The sequence below is a fragment of the Zonotrichia albicollis genome, chromosome 29, assembly GCF_047830755.1.
Source record: "Zonotrichia albicollis isolate bZonAlb1 chromosome 29, bZonAlb1.hap1, whole genome shotgun sequence".
NCBI lineage: Eukaryota > Metazoa > Chordata > Aves > Passeriformes > Passerellidae > Zonotrichia > Zonotrichia albicollis.
In genome coordinates this window covers 2736529-2758552 of record NC_133847.1, presented here as the reverse complement: position 1 = coordinate 2758552, position 22024 = coordinate 2736529, and the positions used below count along the sequence as shown (strand labels likewise).

Here is a 22024-nt window from a genome sequence, read left to right as displayed (position 1 = left end):
GCAGCAGCCTGAGGACTTTGAGCACTCAGTGCCTCCTTTAGAAAGTCTCACACACACCATTGAGATTTCTCAATATAATTGTAAAGACTTTTCCCTCCATGAGATGCCCAGACTCACTGGAACAGCTGGAATTGCCAATTCCAGGTGGTCTAAACCATCCCCAAAGAGTTCCTGATTTTGGGGAAATGTCCCAACAAAAAAGTTCCAGACCCTTCCCTGGGTTTCCAAGTATTTCCAGTCTGGAGCTCAGGATCATCAGAAAAGGATGGAGCACCCAAACTGGAGCAGGACACGGACACAGCGAGGCCTGGAGGAGCCTGAGGTCACTTCTACAGGGGGTGACAAAGGCTGGGAGCTGCTCCAGGGCTGGAGCCAGGCTGGGAGAGCTGGGGGTGCTCACCTGGACAGGAGAAGGCTCCAGGGACACCTCAGAGCCCTTTTGGGGCCTGAAGGGGCTCCAGGAGAGCTGCAGAGGGACTGGGGACAAGGCCTGCAGGGACAGGACACAGGGAATGGCTCCCACTGCCACAGGGCAGGGCTGGGTGGGAGATTGGGAATCAGGAATTGTGGAATCCATCCCTGGAATGGATTTCCCAGAGCAGCTGGGGCTGCCCCTGGATCCCTGGCAGTGCCCAAGGCCAGGCTGGATGGGGTTGGAGCAGCCTGGGGCAGTGGAAGGGTCCCTGCCCATGGCAGGGGTGCCACTGGATGGGATTTAAGGTCCCTTCCAATCAAACCAGTCTGGGATTTTTAACTGCCTGGGACCATCTCAGCCCAGCAGAGGAAGGCTTTGATTCCCCCATCAAGGGGGTGCAGCTGCAGGGCTCCCATGGCCCCTCAACCAACCAGAACTGCTCAGGAACCCCAGCCCTGGCCATGCCCTCACCCAGGATCCCCCACTGACCCCCCAGTTCAGGAACCTGGGAAAGGGTAGAGAAATGGCAGAACTGCTGCTGCTGCTTTTTTATGGGAACCAAGCGATGGCTGGAAGGAAACACTCAGGATAAATAAACCCACAGAGAACTAAAAACTTGCCTGAACAGAGCTGGCAGTGGGAGGAGGGCACACAATAAAATGATGTGACAGCAGGTGCTACACCATGGTACTGCCACTTAATGAATTATAACAATAAACTAAGATTTAATATCAGTAACAGGAACCTTTTTGTGTGAATGAACAGAGAATGAAGTGAATGAGCAGAGATTAAGGGCTTTGGTTGAATCAAAACTGATTAATGGGGGGTAATTAATGGGGCAGCCTGAAGGGGATTCCTCAGGCCAAGACAGCTGATGGAGGGGGTACCTTGAAATTCCCAATTCTTTGCCTCCTCTTTGGAGAATTTCCAAAATAGCCTGGTTATATTTTATCTCCATATATATATTTTTATACATATATTTGTATTTGTATTTATATAGTTTTATATTTATATCTTTTATATATTTGTAGTTATATATTTATATATATGTATTTATATATTTTCTATATTTATATAAAATCTATATATTTGTATTTATATATTTTTATATTTATATCTTTTATATATTTGTAGTTATATATTTATATATATGTATTTATATATTTTCTATATTTATATATAATCTATATATTTGTATTTATATATTTTTATATATTTATATATTTAGATATTTATATATTTAGACATTTATATATTATACACATTTGTATTTATATATTTTATATTTAATATATTTTATATATTTGTATTTATATGTTTATATATTTGTTTTTATATAATTTTTTATATTTTACATATATATAATCTCCTGTATCTAAGGAGTGAGGAAACTGAACCCCAAAAGCAGCACAGGAAAGCAGAGGGAAAGGAGAATCAAAAACCTTTTAATGAACCTACAGAGTTCAGCCATCTTTGCAGAGGTACAAAAAGGATGTTTTCCCTGGATGGGGGGTGAGCTGCAGTTCAAAAGACACCAATCCCACGGGCTGGAGCCCAGGGGGGGCTCAGTTGGAGGGAGGAGGAGGAGGGATGGTGCCCGGGCCCTCGGCGGGCAGCGGCGGCCGCAGCATGGGGGGCAGCGGGGCGGGGGGGGGCACCCCGGGCGCTGGGGGCAGCTGGGGGGGCACTGGGGGGGGTGGCACCGGCCCCGAGGGGGGCATGGGGGGCAGGGCCATGCCCCCGGGGGGAGGGGGGGGCATGGAGTCGGGCAGGGGCGGCCGCGGGGGCAGCCCGTTCATCAGGGGAGGGGGCGGCGGCCGCTTGACGGTCGGGGGCCCCGGGGGGAGGTTTGGGGGCGCCGGGGGCTTCTCCATCTTGAAGTGGAACTGAAGGAAGAACTGGGAATGAGAGAGAAAAGGGAACAATTAATGAATCAGGGATTGACAGAATGCTGGAGTGCCCTGAGCTGGGAGGGACCCTCAGGGATCATCAGTCCCTGCCCAGCCACCTCAAACCCCACCCTGAGCACCCCTGGGAGCTCCTGCAGCTCTGGCAGCCTTGGCACCATTCCCTGGGCAGCCTGGGCAGTGCCCAGCAGCCTGGGGACAGCTCTGCCAGCACCCAGGAGCTGCTCTCTGCCCCAGAGCACAGCTCAGGCTCCTCCTGTCACCCTCCTGTCCCAGCCCTGGCAGCATCTGTCCCTGGTGCCAGCCTTGCCCCAGATTTTAGCTCCTCTGGACTCTGAGGTTCCTGTGAGGGGTGGGAGCCCCCCAGGCACTGTTCCCCAGGCTCCCTCAGGCAGGTGTGTGCAGGGAACACAGGGCACAGCGAGAGGACACAGTGCTGCACATTTATCATGGCTGGGAAAAGCCAAACCCAACCCTAACCCTGAGATCAACCAGTCCAGCCATCAGCCCAGTTCACCACTAAACCATTTGTGACCACAAATGCCACATCCACGTGTTTTTGAACACTTTCAGAGGAGGTAACTTCACCCCTGCCCTGGGCAGTCTGTCCCAATGCTGACAATGTTTCAGTGAAGGAATTTTCCCAATTTCCAACCTAAACCTCCCCTGGCACAGTTTCAGGTTGCTCCCTCTGGTCTCTCCTGTTCCCTGGGAGCAGAGCCTGACCCCCTCTGGCTGCACCCTCCTGCCAGCGAGCTGTAAGAGCAAGAAGGCTCCCCCTGAACCTCCTTTCCTCCTTTTCTCTGGGTATTTATGCCCCATCCTGCTGTGGCCAGAAACTGAATCCTCTCTGAGATCCCCCACAGGAGGGTCCCTGTCAGCTCTCAGTGCTCAGGTGCATGTAGAGAATGGAGATTTCAACAGCAGGACAGAACTGGTGTCACTCTCTCAAGCTGCTCTGCTCTCCTTAAGGACAAACATCACAAAACCTCAGTTACCTGTTTGGTTTCTCTGTTCCAGTGAGTCCAAAACTTTCCCTCTGCTTTATCAATTTCTCTGCTTGGCACCTGCACCAAAAGAGAACACAGAGCTATTCTTAGCAGCACCAGATTAGCTCAAAGGCCCTTTTTAGCCCCAGAGCCTGAGAGATAAGCAGAGTTATTCCAGGCCTTGCAGGGTTGTTACTAGACAGAGGTGGGGGCAGGAAAGAATTAAGTTACTTCCCTATCGGTCAAGGACAAGCAGCAAAAATCCCTCCCTGAACATCTGCACAGAGGCTGAGGAGTGAAGCCCAGGAGGCTCCTGCCTGTGCCAGACTCTGGGAATTCACAGCTCCCCAGGGCTCAGCACAGTCTGCTTTTCATGCCAGAGTCCTCCACCAAACCTCAGTGGGCTTTAAAGATTTCCAACCACGTCTTCCTGACCCCCCTTCCACTCCATGAGGGTTAGTTAGCACAGACATCAGAGAGTTCATTAGGAATTAATTACAGAATGTCCTGAGCTGGAAGGGACCCTCAGGGATGATCAGTGCAGCCCCACCCCAACACCCCCACCCTGAGCACCCCTGGGAGCTCCTGCAGCTCTGGCAGCCTTGGCACCATTCCCTGGGCAGCCTGGGCAGTGCCCAGCAGCCTCGGGGGGCAGAACCTTGCCCTGAGCTCCATGCCAAGGCCTGGCACAGCTGCAGCCCTTGCTGGGCTCCTGTCCCTGTGCCAGAGCAGAGCTCAGCCCCTGCCCCTGTGCCTGCCCTGGGGAGGAGCTGCAGCCCCCGAGGAGCCTCCCCTCAGTCTCCTGGGCTGCAGCTGAACCAGCCAAGTGCCCTCAGCTGCTCCTCAGCCCTTCCCCAGCTCCGTGTCCCTCCTCTGGGCACTCTCCAACAGCTCTGGGTCCTTCTGATCCCGTGGTGCCCAAAGTGCCCCCAGCACTGGAGCTGAGGCTGCCCCAGGGCAGAGCAGAGTGGGACAATCCCTCCCTGGGCCTGGTGCCCCCAGCACAGGGTGGCCCTGGTCACAGCCAGGCAGTGTCCCAGGTTTCCCTGGCAGCCTCACCTTGAAGGCAATGGTCTCGTAGGGCTCAGCTGCCATCAGCAGGTACTGCCAGCGCCGGTCCGGGGGCTCGATGCGCTGCTCGTAGGCCGACATGAAGCGGTGCCGGGGCATGATGCTCTCTGCTATCTCTGGGTAATCGATCTGGGGGGGCAGGAAAGCATCAACAACCCCCCCTCTGTACCCCCAGCCCTGCTCAGAATCACAGAATCGCAGAATGATGAGGTTGGGAGAGACCTCTGTCACAGATGTATTTTATGAAAAATCCTTTGGCTAGGATTTGTTCTCCTGAGAAGCTGAGAGGCCTCAGAAATTAAATGTAAACAATAATAAAAAAAACCCAAAACAAAAAACAATGGAACAGGTGCATCTTTGATTTGTCCATGTTGATTGTTTCTAATTAACGGCCAATCACAGTCAGCTGGCTCAGACTCTCTGAGAGTCACGAGCCTTTCCTTTCCTTTCCTTTCTCCTTCCCTTTCCTTTCCTTTCTCCTTCCCTTTCCTTTCCTTTCTCCTTCCCTTTCCTTTCCTTTCTCCTTCCCTTTCTCCTTCCCTTTTTCCTTCCCTTCCCTTCCCTTTTTTCCTTCCCTTCCCTGCCTTCTGATGAAATCCTTTCTTCTATTCTTTTAGTATAGTTTTAATGTATAAGTTTCTTTTAATATAATATATATCATAAAATAATAAATCAGCCTTCTGAAACGTGGAGTCAAGATTCTCTTCCCTCGTCCTGGGACCCCTGTGAACACCACCACAAACAACCCCTCCTCTGCACCCCCAGCTCTGCTCAGAATCCCAGAATCCCAGAGAATCAGAATCCCAGAATCATGAGGTCGGAAGAGACCTTTAAGATCATCAAGCCCAACCTATGTCCTACCACCTCAACTATAGCACCAAGTGCCATGTCCAGTCTTTTTTTAAACAAATCCAGAGATGGTGATTCCACCACCTGCCTGGGAAGAGCATTCCAGTACTTTATTATTCTTTTGGTGAAAAATTTCCTCCTAATATCCAACCTATACCTTCCCTGATGTAGCTGGAGACTGTGTCCTCTGGTTCTGTCAGTGCTGCCTGGTGAAGACACCAACCCCACCTGTCTGCAACCTCTCTTCAGGGAGGTGTAGAGAGCAATAAGGTCACCCCTAAACCTCCTCTTCTCCAGGCTAAACAACCCCAGCTCCTTCCCACATTCCTCACAGGGTTTGTGTTCCCAGCTCCTCTCCAGACTTGCTGCCTCCTCTGGATGTGCTCAAGCACCTCAAGGTCCTTCCCAAACTGAGGGCCCAGAACTGGACACAGCACTCAAGGTGTGCCCTCACCATTGCCAAGCACAGGGGCACAATGAGCTCCCTGCTCCTGCTGGCCACACAATTCCTGATCCAGGCCAGGAGCCATTGGTCACCAAACACAGCCCCAGAGTGGAGCACACCCAGAGCAATCCTCAGGGCAAAGGAAATAAACAGCGAAGGAAAGGCTGAGAATCCCACAATGGTTTGGGATTAAAGACCCCAAACTGAATTAGGGGAAATTTAGGAGAGATGTTGGGCAGGAATTGTTCCCTGTGAGGGTGAGGAGGGCTAGCACAGGGTGCCCAGAGAAGCTCCATGCCTGGAAGTGTCCAAGGCCAGGTTAGAGCAGCCTGGTCTCATGGAAGGTCCCTGTCCATCACAGGGGGATAGAAACAGATAATTTTTAATTTCTTTTTTTTCTCTGCTGTGATTCTCATCTCAGACTCCACATTCCTCTCCCACTTCACAGCCTGACAGCTGAGCTCAGGGATTTGCTGAACACAATCAGCTGCAGCAGCAAGGAAGATAAGGCCTCCTTATAATTATTGATTTATTAGATCCTGCAAAGAACTGCTCATTTAGCAGCAGTGTGACCTGGAAAACCCTGACAAGGAGAGTTTGAACCCTGCCCTTACCTGGAAGAGAAGGCTCTGCTGGCCTGTTTCTGGGTCTCTCTGTTTGGTCACTGTAAAACAAAATAAGAAAGCTGAGAACATGCTCCAGCAGGGTGAGAGCAGCATTAACCTACTCTGGGAAACACATAAAGTTTCCAACAATTAAATATTACAAGATTTTTCTCCTGTTTATCAAACAAAATGTCACAAAGCTACTTCTGTAAGGTGGGCAGGCCCTGGCACAGGGTAGTGCCCCTGGATCCCTGGCAGTGCCCAAGGCCAGGCTGGGCAGGGCTGGGAGCAGCCTGGGACAGTGGGAGGTGTCCCTGCCATGGCAGGGCTGGCACTGGGTGGGATTTAATGTCCCTCCAACCCAAACCTCTGGGATTGTGTCACTGCCATGGGCAGGTTTGGGTCCCTCACCCCAAGAAGGACATTGAGGGGCTGGGGGTATCCAGGGAGGGAACAGAGCTGGGGAAGGGTCTGGAGCTCCAGGAGAGGCTGAGGGAGCTGGGAAGGGGCTCAGCCTGGAGCAAAGGAGGCTCAGGGGGCCCTTGTGGCTCTGCACAGCTCCTGCCAGGAGGGGACAGCTGGGGGGGGTCAGGCTCTGCTCCAGGGAACAGGATGAGAGGGAACAGCCACAAGCTGGGCCAGATTTAAGTTGGATATTGGGAAAACTCCTTCCCTGAAAGGGCTGTAAAGCATTGGAAGGAGCTGTCCAGGAATCACCATCCCTGGGAGTGTTAAAACACCTGGGGACATGGTTCAGCTGTGGCCTTGGCAGTGCTAAGTTTACTGTTGGACTCAATGACCTTAAAGGTATTTTCCAACCTAATTTATTCCACAATTCTCCTCTACTGTGGGGCAATGCACTGGTGAAATTAAAAAGCCAAAGTTTATACTGAAGGCCAAAAAACCATGAAAAACAGAAAAAACCCATGAGTTCTGCATAGACTGAATGATTTTCAGCATTAATGAAAGGTGCTGCAGCACAAGGGAAGGAGGAGATGAGATGCCATCATCTCCCTGGCAGCCTGAGACACACCCATCTATTATTGAAGTGCTTCTCCCTGCCTGTCAGCCATAAAAAGAAGTTCCATGAGCAATTTAAACAATAAAAAGGTTCCAGAAAAGAGCCTATATCTTATTCATGGGCAGAGCTGCTCAAAAGATCAATGAATAATTCACATCCACCAGGCAGGGACTGCCCATCAGGGACCTCCTGGGCTCACCTTTGTAGCCTGGACGCCCAATTTTCACAAATTTCTTCACTTCCACTTTCACCTTCTCTGGGGCAGGCTGGGCTGGGGCTTCCTTGGCTTCCTTGGCAGCTCGTCGTGCCCTGGGGATTAATTCTGAATTTAAGAATTCTTGTTTCTAAAGGAGCAGTTTGAATCCCTCAGCACAGCATTCCACAGGAATCATGCCAGGAAATCCTGGTTTATCCCCAGCTGTATCCATCCTCCCCCTTAGCTAAAGGTTGTCACTCAACCATCTGATCCACCCTCACCATGACCTTGAGGCCAGGCTCCACAGATGGACTGGAGAAAACTTGAATTCTTGAAACCAACATGAAACTAAACCCACAGATCAAGCAAAGCAAACTGGATTCCTTAAAAGAAAACTTCCAAACCTGTATTGATAAATACAGATCAAAGAATTTTGGAATCTCCTCAGTTGGAAGGACCCACAGGGATCAAATCCAGCCCCTGGCCCTGCACAGACACCCCAAAAATCCCACCCTGAGCATCCCTCAGAGTGTTGTCCAAACACTGAGAGGTCCTCCTAACTAGACTCAGAGAATTTGCTTTTAAAACTCTCTCTCCTTATTCCTTCAGCAATTCCACAACTGGATTTTAGCTTAAAATGGAGATTTTCAGCACCATTTTTCAGGCAGATCCAGGCTGTGCCTCCTGGCTGCATGAGGAACCACAGTAAAATAACCAAACAGAGTAAAATGGAATTAAAGGACTACAGACACTCAACATCATAATATTAAAGTGCTTCAGAAACGGAGAATAAAGTTATTTTGGAGGATAACTTACAAATTGGTCTGATGCTTCTTCCCCTGGGTATGTGCTAAGTAACTCCCCTGAAATAAAAACCAGGGTAGAAGTTAAATGAAGCCATGACTGAAACATTCCTGTCCCAGGGTGGTTGCAGCACTCCCTGACAAGGGTGTTTTAATCCTCAGCACAGAGGAAACTCACCCCAAAAGTGCAGATTGCTCTCAGCTGCTGAGCTTGGGTTATAAGATATGTGTGTATTTTATTTCTTATATGTTAGAAGTGGGGCAGACATTTTTTGTTAATTGGGCATTTACTTTATCTCTTCTACAGCTAATCCTCCCTCTGGGGAGATCTCTTTTGTTAATGGGCTATTGAATCTCACTTCATAACTGATAAAATTACATCATCTCATTGAGAGATGTCCTGCCCAGGAGGAGCTGAGCATTCCTACTTAGATATAATCTGAGATTTAGCACACTAGAAGAAGTGTTCTCTCAGAAGTCTTTCTCTACTAGATTCTATGAAGAACAGCTTTCTTTTCTATTAGATTCTCAGAAGATCAAGCTCATCTACACTACTGAACTTTCAGAAGAAAACTACACTCCTCAACAGGATCACAGCTCACACTGCCAGGTTTAACCAGCTACCCTATATTGCAATGTGTGTTCTGTTCCAACCTGTCAGAGCTGGGGCAGTTCTCTGCTGTTTTTGGGGCAGTTTTTTCTGTATCTCTGCCACAGCCAACCCTCCCTCCAGGAGATCTCTGCTGTCCATGGCCCTGAGTGTCCCTGCAGGGCTGATCCAATCCCAGCATCCCATGGGGAGATGCTCCGCCCAGGGGAGGAGCCAAGCATTCCTACCTGGGCACAATCTGAGCCTGGCCCAGCACAGCAGCCTTTGCCCCCTGCATTGCCAGAGGAGCAGCTTTCTGCTGCCCTGCATGGCCAGAGGGAGCCCAGGCCCATCCACAGCAGCCCTGGAGCTGCAGAGGAAAACTCCCCCCTTGTGCAGGATCCCTGCTGCAGCAGAGCCACAGCTGGCACTGCAGGAGGGCTGAGCCCCCATGGATGGGGCTGGGACACCGCCCTGACACACAGGGGGCAGCTCCTATCCTGACTCTGTCAATGTTGTTTTGTATTACTGCACTGTTAATGTTATTTTAATTTTCTTCCCTAATAAACAACTGTTATTCCTGCTCCCACATCTCTGCCTGAGAGCCCCTTACTTTCAAATTTATAACAACTCACAGGGAGGGGGTTTAAATTTTCCATTTCAGGGAGGCTCCGGCTTTCCTTAGCAGACACCTGTCTGTTCAAACCCAGACACCACCCCTCACATCTCAGCAGTCACTGAAGCTCCTGTTATTCCCAGGCTGCTGCTGCTGCTGGGATCAGGACAGGCAGGTACTCCCTCACCTCATTGTTGTGCAGTGTCAGGCAAAGCTTGCACTCATAGGAGCCCAGATGATTTTTCATAAAATAGGGGTCCTGGGGAAAGAATGATGGACAAGTTAGAAACAAAATCCATTGGTAAAGCAGGAGAATAACCAAAATACTGCAGAGGAAGTGGTTCCTCCCCCCGAGGCTGCTGGGCACTGCCCAGGCTGCCCAGGGAATGGTGCCAAGGCTGCCAGAGCTGCAGGAGCTCCCAGGGGTGCTCAGGGTGGGATTTTGGGGTGGCTGTGCAGGGACAGGGGCTGGATCAATGATCCCTGAGGGTCCCTCCCAGCTCAGCCAATCCCAGGATCCTGTAGCTGAGTTCACATTTTAAATTAACAGCACAAGAGAGCTTTAGGAGGAGGAAACAGAGAGAGAACCAACAGCAGCTGTGTGCATTGGTGACAGAATTCCAGCTGCAGCAGGAAACACCAGAACCCAAACCAGCCCTGGGGAGACTGGAAATAGATGGATACACAAGAGCTGGCACCTCCCTGTCACTCTGTCCCAAATATTCCTTATTCAACCCCCACATGTCCACAAACAGAAGTATTCAAACCCAACCCACAGCTCAGCCTGGACACAAGAAGGCTCTGGGGTGACCATGGAGCCTAAAGGGGCTCCAAGAGAGCTGGAGGGGAACTTTGGAACAGGACAAGGGAGAATGGCTTCAAATACACCAAGAATAAGTTTAGTTGGGATATTGGGATGAAATTCTTGGCTGTGAGGGTGGGCAGGCCCTGGCATGGATTTCCCAGAGCAGCTGTGGCTGCCCCTGCATCCCTGGTAGTGTCCAAATCCAGGCTAGACAGGGATTGGAGCACCTGAGACAGCTGCAGATGTCCCTGGATGAGCTTTAATGCTCAAACCCTGCCATGATCCCATGGATGTGACCCTGCACAGTGTCCCCATGGCCGTGGGGGTCCCTGTACCATGGATGTGACCCTGCAGGGTGTCTCCATGGCCCTGGAGGATCCCCTGTACCATGGATGTGTCCCCCATGGTGTCCCCATGGCCATCAGGGTCCCCTGTACCATGGATGTCACCCTGTCCCCGGGGCTGTGGGGGTCCCTGTACCATGGATGTGACCCTGTCCCCATAGCCCTGGGGGTCCCTGTACCATGGATGTCACCCTGTCCCCGGGGCTGTGGGGGTCCCTGCACCATGGATGTGACCCTGTCCCATAGCCCTGGGGGTCCCTGCACCATGGATGTGACCCTGTCCCCAGGCCAGGGGGTCCCTGCACCATGGATGTGACCCAGTCCCCAGGCCAGGGGGTCCCTGTACCATGGATGTGACCCTGCACAGTGTCCCCATAGCCCTGGGGGTCTCTGTACCATAGATGTGACCCTGTCCCCACAGCCCTGGGGGTCCCTGTCCCATGGATGTGACCCTGTCCCCATAGCCCTGGAGGTCCCTGTACCATGGATGTGACCCTGCACAGTGTCCCTGTACCATGAATGTGACCCCCATGGTGTCCTCAGGGCCAGGGGGGTCCCTGTACCATGGATGTGACCCTGCAGGGTGTCTCCATGGCCCTGGAGGATCCTCTATACCATGGATATGTCCTCCATTGTGTCCCCATGGCCGTCGGGGTCCCCTGCACCATGGATGTGACCCTGTCCCCATGGCCCTGGGGATCCCTGTACCATGGATGTGACCCTGCACAGTGTCCCCATGGCTATGAGGGTCCCTGTACCATGGATGTGACCCTGTCCCCACAGCCCTGGGGGTCTCTGCACCATGGCTGTGACCCTGTCCCCAGGGCTGTGGGGTTCCCTGTCCCATGGATGTGACCCTGCACGGTGTCCCCAGGGCTGTAGGGGGTCTCTGTAGCATGGATGTGACCCTGTCCCCATAACCCTGGGGGGTCCCTGCACCATGGATGTGACCCTGCACAGTGTCCCCATGGCTATGAGGGTCCCTGTACCATGGATGTGACCCTGTCCCCATGGCCATGGTGGTCCCTGTACGGTGTCCCCATGGCCCTGGGGGTCCCTGCACCATGGATGTGACCCTGCACAGTGTCCCTGCACCATGGATGTGACCCTGTCCCCACAGCTCTGGGGGTCCCTGTCCCATGGATGTGACCCTGCACAGTGTCCCTGCACCATGGATGTGACCCTGCACAGTGTCCCTGCACCATGGATGTGACCCTGTCCCCACAGCCCTGGGGGTCCCTGTCCCATGGATGTGACCCTGTCCCCAGGCCAGGGGTCCCTGTGCCATGGATGTGACCGTGTCCCCAGGCCAGGGGTCCCTGTCCCATGGATGTGACCCTGTCCCAGGCCAGGGGTCCCTGTACCTTGTTGATGTCGATGGTCTCCAGGGCCAGCTGGCGGAGCCGCTCCCGCCGGTCGCGGTTGCTCTCGGAGGCCGAGGCCACGCCCCCGCTGCCCGTTTTGCCCCCGGGCCGGTGCTGGAAATCCATGGCTGGGATTTCTGGCCTTCAGCACCCCGAGAAATGGACAGTCTGGGAAAAGAAAGGGATAATTGAACCACAGGATTGCTCAGCCCAGCAGTGAGGATGAGGAGGGCACCTCAGACATGCCCTGGCCATGCAGCACGGGATGCAATCCCACATCTGGTACCAACTCAGGAAAGTGGAGTAAAAGGATGCAGAAAATCCCCCTGGAGCCTTTCCCATCTCCTCAGCCACTCTCAAGCCAAGCAGCCCCACCAGAGACCCCCCAAGACTCCCAACAGGAGCTTTCCCCCCACACCTGAGACACCAAGAACTCTCCCCTGTCCACCACCAGAGCTGCTGCTCCCCACCACCCCACCACCCCCCAAAGCCCCAGGGCCACCCTCCCACCATGGGAGGCTCAGAGCCCCCCAAGCCCCCAACAAGGCTCTGAGTGTCCCCAAGCCCCAGGTGAGGTCCTGGAGTCCCCCCCAAACCTCCTCACACAGAGCCCAAACACTGGAAGGACCTTTGAGGAACCCCAAATCCTTCCCCACAGAGAGCCCAGTTCTCCCAGTGTCTCTCCAGCCACATCCCCCAGCAGCTCCAGTCCTGATTCTCCACTCAAGGCCCCCTGACTCCCACTGATGCTCCCCATATTCCCACTCCTCCCCTGGCCCTATCCCAGGTTCCCACTTGTGATTCTCCAGTTCTCCCAGTCCCTCCTCACTCAGTGCTCCCAGTTCTGTCCTGATCCTACCCCTGGTCCCCCAGAGCACCCAGCTCTCCCAGTCCCTCTCCTCTAACTCCAGTCCTGATTCTCCTGTCAAAGTCCCCCAAATACCCCAGTCCTGCTTCTGCTGATCCTCCCAGTCCTACCCCCATTTTCCCTGTCCTCATTCTCCAGTACCCCCAGTCCTCCCACCCAGCTCACCCAGTTCTCCCAGTCCCCCTCCAATAACTCCAGTCCTGATTCTGCACCCAGGGGCCCCCAGTCCTGCCCTCCCAATGCTCCCAGTGCTGCTCTGTTCCTACCCCAGTTTCTCACTCATCATTCTCCAGTCCCCCCAGCCCCACCACCGCAGTTCTCCTAGTCCCTCCTTATCCAGCACCCTTGGTTTTCCAGTTCTCCCTCCCAATACTTTTCCAGTAACTCCATCCCAGTTCTGTACTCAGGGTCCCCCAGGTGCTCCCAGTCCTGCCCCATTGACCCTCCCAGTAGCCCAAACCCTGCCTGGGCCCTTCCTCCAGTTTCCCACTCGTGATTCTCCAGTTTCCCCAGTCCCAGCACCCAGGCTGCCCAGTTCTCCCAGTCCCTCCTTCCCAACACTCCCAGTCCCTCCACACCCAGCTCTTCCAGTCCCTCCTTTACCACACTCCCAGTCTCTCCTTCCCAGTTCTCCCAGTCCCTGCTGACCCAACTCTCCCAGTTCTTCCATACCCACCTCTCCCAGTCCCTCCTTCCAAGTTCCTCCATACCCAACTCTCCCAGTCCCTCCATACCCAACAGTCTCCCATTCCCTCCTTCCCAGTTCTCCCAGCCTCTCCTCACCTAGCTCTCCCAGTCCCTCCTTCCCAGTTTTCCCAGTCCCTCCATACCCATCTCTCCCAGTCTGTCCTTTCCCAACACTCCCAGTCTCTCCTTCCCAGTTCTCCCAGTCCCTCCATACTCAACTTTCTCACTCCCTCCTGACCCAGCTCTCCCGGTCTCTCCTCACCCAGTTCTCCCAGTCCCTCCATACCAAACAGACCCAATCCCCCCATCCCAGCTCTCCCAGTCCTTCCATACCCAGCTCTCCCAATCCCTCCTTCCCAGTCGTCCCAGTTCCCCCATACTCAACTCTCCCAGTCCCTCCTCACCCAGCTCTCCCAATCCCTCATTGCCAGCTCTCCCAGACTCTTCATACCCAGCTCTCCCGGTCCCTCCATTCCCATCTCCCCCGGTCTCTCCTCACACACCTCTCCCGGTTATCCCAGCTCCAGTTCTCCCGGTCCAGCCCGGTTCCCCTCTCCCCTCACAGCCCCCTCCCCCTCTCGGTACCTGCGCGCGGCCCCGCTCTCTCCCCGGCGCACGCGCGCTCCCGTCTCTGCGCATGCGCGCTGCCGCCGCCCCGCGAGCCCTTCCGGCAGCTCTGAGGGCGCTTCCGGCGGCGGCGGCGGCGCCCGGGCGGGGCCATGGGCCGGGGCGGGCCCGCCATGCGCTACAACGAGCGGGAGCTGCTGTCCCTGGCCCGCCAGCCCGCCGAGAAAGCGGCCGAGATCCGCATGAGCGTCCCCAAGAAGGGCAACGGTGAGGGGGAGTCCGGGCTGGGGTTATTGGGGTGGGAGCAAGGCAGGACCGGGGGTACTGGGGATGGGGCGGGGCAGGACTGGGGGTACCTGAGGGCTCCGAGTGGGGAATCAGGGCTGGGGATACTGGGGAGGGAGCAGGACAGGCCTGGGAGTACTGGGAGGGTCGGGGAGGGCAGGACCGGGGGTATCTGAGGGCTCCGAGTGGGGAATCAGGGCTGGGGATACTGGGGAAGGAGTAGGACAGGACTGGGAGTACTGGGAGGATCGGGGAAGGCAAGACCGGGGTACCTGAGGGCCCCAAATGGAGAATCAGGGTTGGAGTTATTGGGGTGGCACCAGGGCAGGACCGGGGATATCTGAGGGCCCCGAGATGGGGAATCCAGGCTGGGGTTACAGGAGAGGAACTGGGAGAGCTGGGGGTGCTGGAGGATCCGGGCTGGGAAAGGAGGAGTAGTGGCGAGGAGGGACTGGGAGAACTGGGGTGGTGAGACTGAGGGGACTGGAGAATCACCAGTAGGACCGAGTCAGGACTGGGAGAACTGGGGGAGGCAGGTGGAGGGGTAGCAAGTTTGGAGGGTGGTGTTGGGAGGAGGGTGAAGGTGGGTCAGGACTGGGGGTTCCTGGGGGGCCCTGAGTGCAGAATCAGGACTGGGGATACTGGGGAGGGACTGGGAGAGTGCCCTGGATGGTGGGGCTGGAGAAACTGGAGAATCATGAGGGTGGGACCAGGGCAGGACTGGGGGTACTTGAGGGGCCCTGACTGCAGAATCACAACTGGAGTTACTGGGGGGCAAGGCTGGAAAGGGACTGGGGGAGCTGGGAGGGAGGATTGAGGGTGTTGGAGGATCCAGGAAACCAGGGCAGCACTGGGAGCACTGGGCAGAGGTGGATGGGTGGGACTGGCTGTACTGGGTGGGCACGACTGGGGGCACTGGGCACAGGGGCAGGGTGGGAGCTCTGGGAGGCAGAACTGGGACAGGTGGACTGGGAGGGCTGGACTGTGGGAATGGGGAGCACCAGTGGTGGGATCCAGTCTGGGGAGGGAGGTTCTGAGGCTGGGCTGGGCTCAGGGAGATCTCCCATTTCCAGGGGATCTGGGGAAGAAACTCTTCCCTGAAATCTCCCAGCAAATTCCCTTGCAAACCAGCCCTGGTTTCCTACTCCCTCCCTTGTGCTGAGCCTTTCCTGCTGGACTTTGTCCCTGGGAGGTGACGCCCAGCTGGCAGCTCCAGGTGGGGCTGCTGGGGTCTGGAGCTTTTCCTGGAGTGCCTGAGGCCCCGTGGTGCTGCTGGGAGCCCTCCTGAGCTGCTGCAGGAGCTGCTCTGGGGCTCTGTCACCCCGAGGCCACTTTGTCACCCCCAGGCAGTGTTTGGAACGTGCTTTGGTGGGCTCAGTGCCATGCTCAGGGCTGGCAGAGGGTGCCCCCTGTGCCCCCTGACTCAGCCCTTCTTGCTCCCCCTGTCTCTGCAGTGCTCAAGAAGCGCCTGGTGAAGCTCGTGGTGAATTTTCTCTTCTATTTCCGCACTGATGAGGCCGAGGTAGGCACTGAGCTCCTGGCTGGGGTTTGTTCCCCTCCTCCTGTCTTCTTTTTGTGTGCCTGGATTGTGTGGGCTGGGAAAATGGTGCAGGAAAATGGAGCAGGGTCCACCTTTCCTCTTCCACCAGCTCAGCAGGGCTGCAGGAGAGCTGGAGAGAGACTGAGGATGGAGGGACAGGACACAGGGAATGGCTCCCACTGAAGAAGTGACATTTAGATGGAAAAAATTCCATTTAGATGGGATATTGGGCAGGAATTGTTCTCTGGCAGAGCTGGGCCTGCTCACCTGGACAAGAGAAGGCTCCAGGGACACCTCAGAGCCCCTTTTGGGGCCTGCAGGAGTTCCAGGAGAGCTGCAGAGGGACTGGGGACAAGGCCTGCAGGGACAGGACACAGGGGATGGCTCCCACTGCCACAGGGCAGGGCTGGGTGGGAGATTGGGAATCAGGAATTGTGGAATCCATGCCTGGAATGGATTTCCCAGAGCAGCTGGGGCTGCCCCAGGATCCCTGGCAGTGCCCATGGCCAGGCTGGACAGGGCTGGGAGCAGCCTGAAGGTGTCCCTGCCGTGGCAGGGGTGGCACTGGACGGGCTCTGAGGTCTCCTACAACCCAGAGTTCCATAAAATACAAGATAAATGAGATTTTCAATCCCTTCCCTGCTGTCTGATTTGCTTCTGACCCTTTGGTTCACTTGGACAAAGATTTCCTGTGATTGCTCTTGTTCATGGCCGGTGTCACCTGCTGTCCCCATGTCCCTGAGTTTTACCAGGTGTATTTTTGTCCATCCTGAGCTGCCCCAGCTCCCCTCACACTGTTTAACCCCTTACAAGGCTCCAGCACAGCCCTTGCACAGCTCAGTGTTGGTTATTCTGGGTGTCACGGTCAATGTTTCATCTTTGATTTTAAAAGCAAAAGTTCTCTGGTATCACACAGTGGTAAAGACCAGGCTGAATCTGAGCCAGAAGAGCTGATTAACACCTAATTAACAAATGTAAAGTGCTACAGGTGAGACTGGCATGAGAAAGTTGATTAAAGGAACATGAAATATGGGTGCAGATTGAATTATTTAAAAGCAGCACCAGCTTGAAAGTTACTTTAAAGGCTCCAGGGAAGCACTGTGGGTTAAACCCTCGTGGTGTTGGGCCTCTGTGGGTTAAACCCTCGTGGTGTTGGGGCTCTGTGGGTTAAACCCTCTCTCTCTCTCTGTTTTCCAGCCCATTGGAGCTCTGCTGCTGGAGCACTGCAAGATCACCAAAGAGGAGGAGAACGTTTTCTCCATCAGTGAGTGCTGCCTGTGCTCCCTTTGCCTTCCCCTGGTGGTACAGGGGGAAGGAAATGTTGGCACTGCTCAGTTCCTGCTCTCCCTGTTTCCCTGGGGGCAGCTCAGCCCTTCCCCTCCTTTTGGGGTCACTGCCCCCAGCCCTTCTCCTCTCCCTCTGTGGGGTCAGGGTCCTTCAGGTGGGGTTCAGACTCTGCTCCCAGGGAACAGGACAAGAAGAAATGAACTCCAGTTGTGCCCAGGGCAGATTTAGGTTGGATATTGGGGAAAAATTACTCCCCAAAAAGGTTTGGAAGCACTGGCACCTGGGGACAGGGGTGAACCTGGTGGTGCTGGGCTGATGGTTGGAGTTTTCCAACTTCACCAATTCCTCAGCCTTTCCCCTCCTCAGCTGTTCCTCCCTGTGCCCATGGCCCATTCTGAGATCTCAGGGATGTTCCATGGCACAGCCTGTGGGGTTTGCACTGCAGCACTAAGAGCAGCCAGGCCCCTCAGTGCCTGTGGAATCCCTGGCAGGGGGAGCTTGCTTATTGACAGATCTGCTCTGTGCTGCTGCATTTGATCCAAAAAAACACCCTGGAGAGGCTCAGATAAAGCTGCTCCAGCCTCATCCTCCCCTCTGTGTGTCCTTGTGCAGCTGCACTCCCCTGGGAGCAGCCTTTCATCCCCTGTGCCAGAGGTATGTGGCCACAATAACAGGATGTTTCTCCAAGGCCATCCCTGTATCTTTTGGCCTGGCTGCCAGGCACAGCTGTGGCTCTGCTCTGTGCTTCCCTCACACAGCCTGAGCACACTGAGCACCAGGGGCTGCATTCTGGGGTTTGGGGAGCTCTGGTGGGGGAGAATTCCTGAGCAGGGTTAAACTTAGCAGTACCCACAGCACCACAGGCTGCATTCTGGGGGTTTGGGAGCTTTGGTGGGGCAGGATTCCTGAGCAGGGTTAAAATCAGCAGCTGGGTTTATCTGGGTAAACCTGGGTTTATCCTGACCCAGGGGTTTGGCAGCAGCAGCAGCCCTGAGGGTGAGCTCAGCAGAGCTCTGGGACAGGAACTGGTGGCATGTCCTGGAGTGGCACCAGGACCTGCTCCCCATGGTGGCTGTGCCATGTGAGTGTCACATCCCCAAAATCCTCCAGCAAAGGCACCTCAGGGCCCGCTCCCAGTGCAGTTTCACTCCTTGGCTATCCCTGCAGGTATCCCAGTTCCTCTCTCAGGGCTGTTTCCCACTTGGATTTAAGTCCTGGTGTCTTTGCAAGGGGCCTCAGGGAGTCAGTCCTGGATCTGGCCATGCTGGTCCTGTTCAGGTCACCCTCAGTTTGGGAAGCTGCTCTTCCCAAGGTCTCAGGCTGCTGGAAGCTGGGAAATGCTGTGGGCAGCTGCCCCAGGCACCCAGGGAATGGGAGAGGGGATGGAAGTGGGGGTGGCAGACTCATTCCCAGCTCATCTTCATTAACAGAGCTGCTGATTGTGGCCTGGCAGAGCCAGGGGAGCAGCAGCAGCTCTGCCAGGACCTGCCTGGAGCCTTTTCCTTGTCCCTGGCAGGTTTCATCGAGGAGCCAGAGAGGAAATACTGCTTTGAGTGTGCCACGGAGGAGCAGTGCCAGGAGTGGGTGGAGGCACTCAAGAGGGCCAGGTCAGTGCTGGGGGCTCTGGGCTGCTCTGGGAGCAGGAACTGGGAGGGCAGTGTTGTCTCCTCCCAGACAAGCTTCCCTCAGCTCTAAATAGCAGCTGAAACTTGCCCACATCCTTCCCCTGCTCTGTTCCTCTCTTGCAGCTACGAGTTCCTGAGGAGGAGCCTGATTTTCTACAGGAATGAGATCCAGAAGATGACAGGGAAGGTGAGTGAGTCCCTGCAGGTGTGACAATGGCTCTGGGTGCCAGCAGGGGCTGCCTGGAATGGAACAGAGTGGGATCCTGTCTGGTTGTGGAGGGAGGTTCTGGGGCTGGGCTGGGCTCAGGGAGATCTCCCATTTCCAGGGGATCTGGGGAAGAAACTCTTCCCTGAAATCTCCCAGCAAATTCCCTGGCAGCAGCAGGGGCTGCCAGTCCTGCCCAGGCTGTGTGTGGGAAGGAGATCCCAGATCCCATAGGGAGCTGTGACCTGCACAGCCAGACCTGAGCACCTTGTCCTGGGTGCACAAATCCCAGTGCTCCAAACCTGGCTGCTCACTCCTACCCTGATGCACAAATTCCAGTGCTGGAGTGGCCCAGGGTTTGGAGCTCCCAGGGGCTCTCTGGAACAGCCCCCACCACCCTGGGCACATCCATGGCTGGAGATGCTGCTCAGCCACGCCCTGCCAGGTGCCAGGAGCATCCCAGCTCTGGGGAGGGAGGTGGCTGTGACCCCCCTGGACCTTGGCTGTGTCCTGTGTGTCCCAAGGGCTGCTGGGCTGTGTCTGCATCTCACCGGTGCCTCCCTGTGCTCCCCACAGGACCCCCTGGAGCAGTATGGGATCTCAGAGGAAGCTCGATTCCAGCTGGGAGCACACAGGGAGCTGTAACCCTCCCCTGCTGCAGCCCCACACCGACCACGGGACTTTTTTATTTATTACCCAACCATTTTGTATTTTTTTTTAAGGAATTCATTGCACATTCCCAGTGCCCCAGCTGGAGGGGCTGAGCTGTTCTGGGGTGCTGCAGTGGGAGCAGAGCCCCCAGGCCTGGGGCTGGCAGAGCCCACAGCTCCTCCAGGCCATGCTGGGCCAGCTCCCCCCTCCTGCTCAGCTTCCCTGGCTCAGGATCCTCCTGCAGTCCCCCAGGCCCATCCCTGGTGTAAGAGGGTGGGACTGATGCATTTCTGGGCTCCACATTAACCCCTCCTGCTCTCCAGGGAGGAGTGAGAATTCCACAGCTCCAGCTGATGGAGAGGAGCATTTACAGCCCTGTGCAGCCTTTTGGAGTTTCCTTTCCCTCCCCTGCAGTTCCTGGGGGCTGGATGAGCCCATTCAAAAGGACAAAGCTGCAGAGCAGGAGGGAACAAAGGCAGGGAGGGATCCCTGTGTGATCCAGATGCAGGAGCTGCTCCCTTGGCTGGAGGATGGAGCTGCAGGACATGCACCAGCTCAGCCAGGCATTAACCCTTCACTCCCTGAGCCACTGCTGCAGCTTTTCACCCCTCTCTGTGTCCCCTTTGTCCAAAGGGACAGACCAAAAACTGTGCCAAGGTGCCATGAGCTGCCAGGGAAGCAGGGCTGCAGGGAGGAGCTCAGGATAGGAGCATCCCCATAGGATCAGCCCTGGCTCTGGCTGCACCAAGGAAAACTGCCCAGACCTGAGGGATGAGGACACTCCCCACAGCCAGGGCTGCTGCAGACCCAGATTCCCGACTGCCTGAGCAGCTTCCCTGGACCCAGCCCGGGAAAACTCCCAGGAAAACTCCCAGGAGAGGCCTCTGGGAAGGTGCCAGGGGTCCCTGTCAGAGGCTGCTGGCAGCAGGAAGGGGCTGGGCCTGGCCTGGCCTTTGGGAGCTGCAGCTCTGGGCGTTGTTCCCCTCCAGCTGCCCAGCCCAGGGCGGGGGTGGAGCAGCCTCTGAGCTGGGCTTGAAAGGAATTTTGGGATCTTTTTGGGAATTAATGCCCAAATCACAGCCCACACTGCAGCCTTTGCAGTCCTGGTGTTCCCTCTTTACCTCATGCAGCTGAGCACCAGGGGTGCCTCCTGTCACTGAGGCTTTAGTTTTTGATCTCAAAGCTGAGACTTTCCCTTTTCCCTCCCCAGATCTCCCTTACCCTTGAATCATTCCAGGTGCTTGCTCCAGAAATTACCAAAATCAGCTGAGGGCAGCAGGGAGGGAGCAGAGTGCAGGGGGGCTGCAGACAGATGGCAGCTCCAGGGGAACAGCAGTGAGGGATTAAGGGCAGGAACACACAGGAGCTGTGCTTTAGGGAATCTGTGTCCTTGCATGACTCCAAAGGGCATTTCAGTCCTGCATTTTTCCAAAGCAGAGCTGAGTTCTCAGCTGGGCCTGCCACCACTGTAGCAAATGTGTCACCTGTGCCTTGCAGGCCACCCTGCCCAGGTGCAGCTGCCACCCTCCAGTGTCACTGTGCAGAAAATGTTTTTTATTTGCTGTTCCAGGGAACAGTTGGGTGAGCAAGAGCAAAGCCCAACATTTGAATGTTCATCACCAATGACATTTCTTACCTGAATGTACAACAAAAGCTGTGAAGAGTTCCAGGCCCAGGGACTCAGATCCATTGTGGGGCAGGGCTGGGACACGGGGTGGGATTTAAGAATTTAGGGATTTAGGGAGGGAGGTTGGTACTTTGTAGACACTTTGAAATCTGCATCAACTGCTGGTGATTTACAGACAATTGTTCATTTTTTCACATTCTGATGACTTTGCTTGTTGTGTTTCAGCTGAGAGCCATTTCTGTGTTGTACAGTGAACATTCCCAATAAATCCTGTTTTAATCTTTGTGCTGGTCAGAGCTGTTGTACAGCACCAAGCCCTCCCTGGGAGGGGTGGCTGGAGCCAGAGGGGCACCAGGGCTGTTCCTGCTCAGGTCCCAGCTGGGGATGGCTCCACCAGGGGCTTTGGGGAGGCTTTTTCAGACAATCAGAACATTCTGGGTTGGAAGGGACATTTAAAGCTCTTCTACTCCAGCTGGTACTGGAGCCAGGCCAGGGGTGGATGCCAAAGCTGTGCAGGAACAGGAGCTGGGTCAGGGGGGTTGGAGGCTCTGGGTGAAGCTGGGGCTGTGTCCCATTTTAAATCCTACAAGGAATTGGCTCAGGAAGTGTTTGTGGCCTCCAGCTCCGAGGTGCAAACACATCCCTGGCTGCCTGTGGGGTTGG

The 22024-nt window shown here is 55.0% G+C and overlaps 2 protein-coding genes across 3 annotated transcripts; one reads left to right on the top strand and one right to left on the bottom strand.

Moving 5' to 3' along the window:
• Positions 1–1839: 1839 nt before the first annotated feature.
• On the bottom strand, positions 1840–14246 carry SF3A2 (splicing factor 3a subunit 2). 2 transcript variants are annotated; one of them, XM_074528530.1, is made up of 9 exons: positions 14160–14246; positions 12020–12187; positions 9694–9765; positions 8315–8361; positions 7502–7611; positions 6291–6340; positions 4371–4511; positions 3321–3389; positions 1840–2313 (listed from the first exon to the last, which is right to left on the bottom strand). In XM_074528530.1, the coding sequence occupies exons 2-9, from the start codon at positions 12143–12145 to the stop codon at positions 1981–1983; spliced, it is 948 nt and encodes a 315-aa protein (XP_074384631.1). In that variant the 5' UTR covers positions 12146–12187; positions 14160–14246; the 3' UTR covers positions 1840–1980. The 2 variants fall into 2 exon arrangements, with proteins under 2 accessions (XP_074384631.1, XP_074384632.1); XM_074528531.1 differs by having other exon boundaries at positions 14078–14211.
• On the top strand, positions 14238–21644 carry PLEKHJ1 (pleckstrin homology domain containing J1). Its single transcript, XM_074528532.1, has 6 exons — positions 14238–14408; positions 15881–15948; positions 17164–17230; positions 18770–18860; positions 19002–19065; positions 19660–21644. Exons 1-6 carry the CDS (start codon positions 14294–14296, stop codon positions 19726–19728), a joined length of 474 nt encoding a protein of 157 aa, XP_074384633.1. The 5' UTR covers positions 14238–14293; the 3' UTR covers positions 19729–21644.
• Positions 21645–22024: the final 380 nt, after the last annotated feature.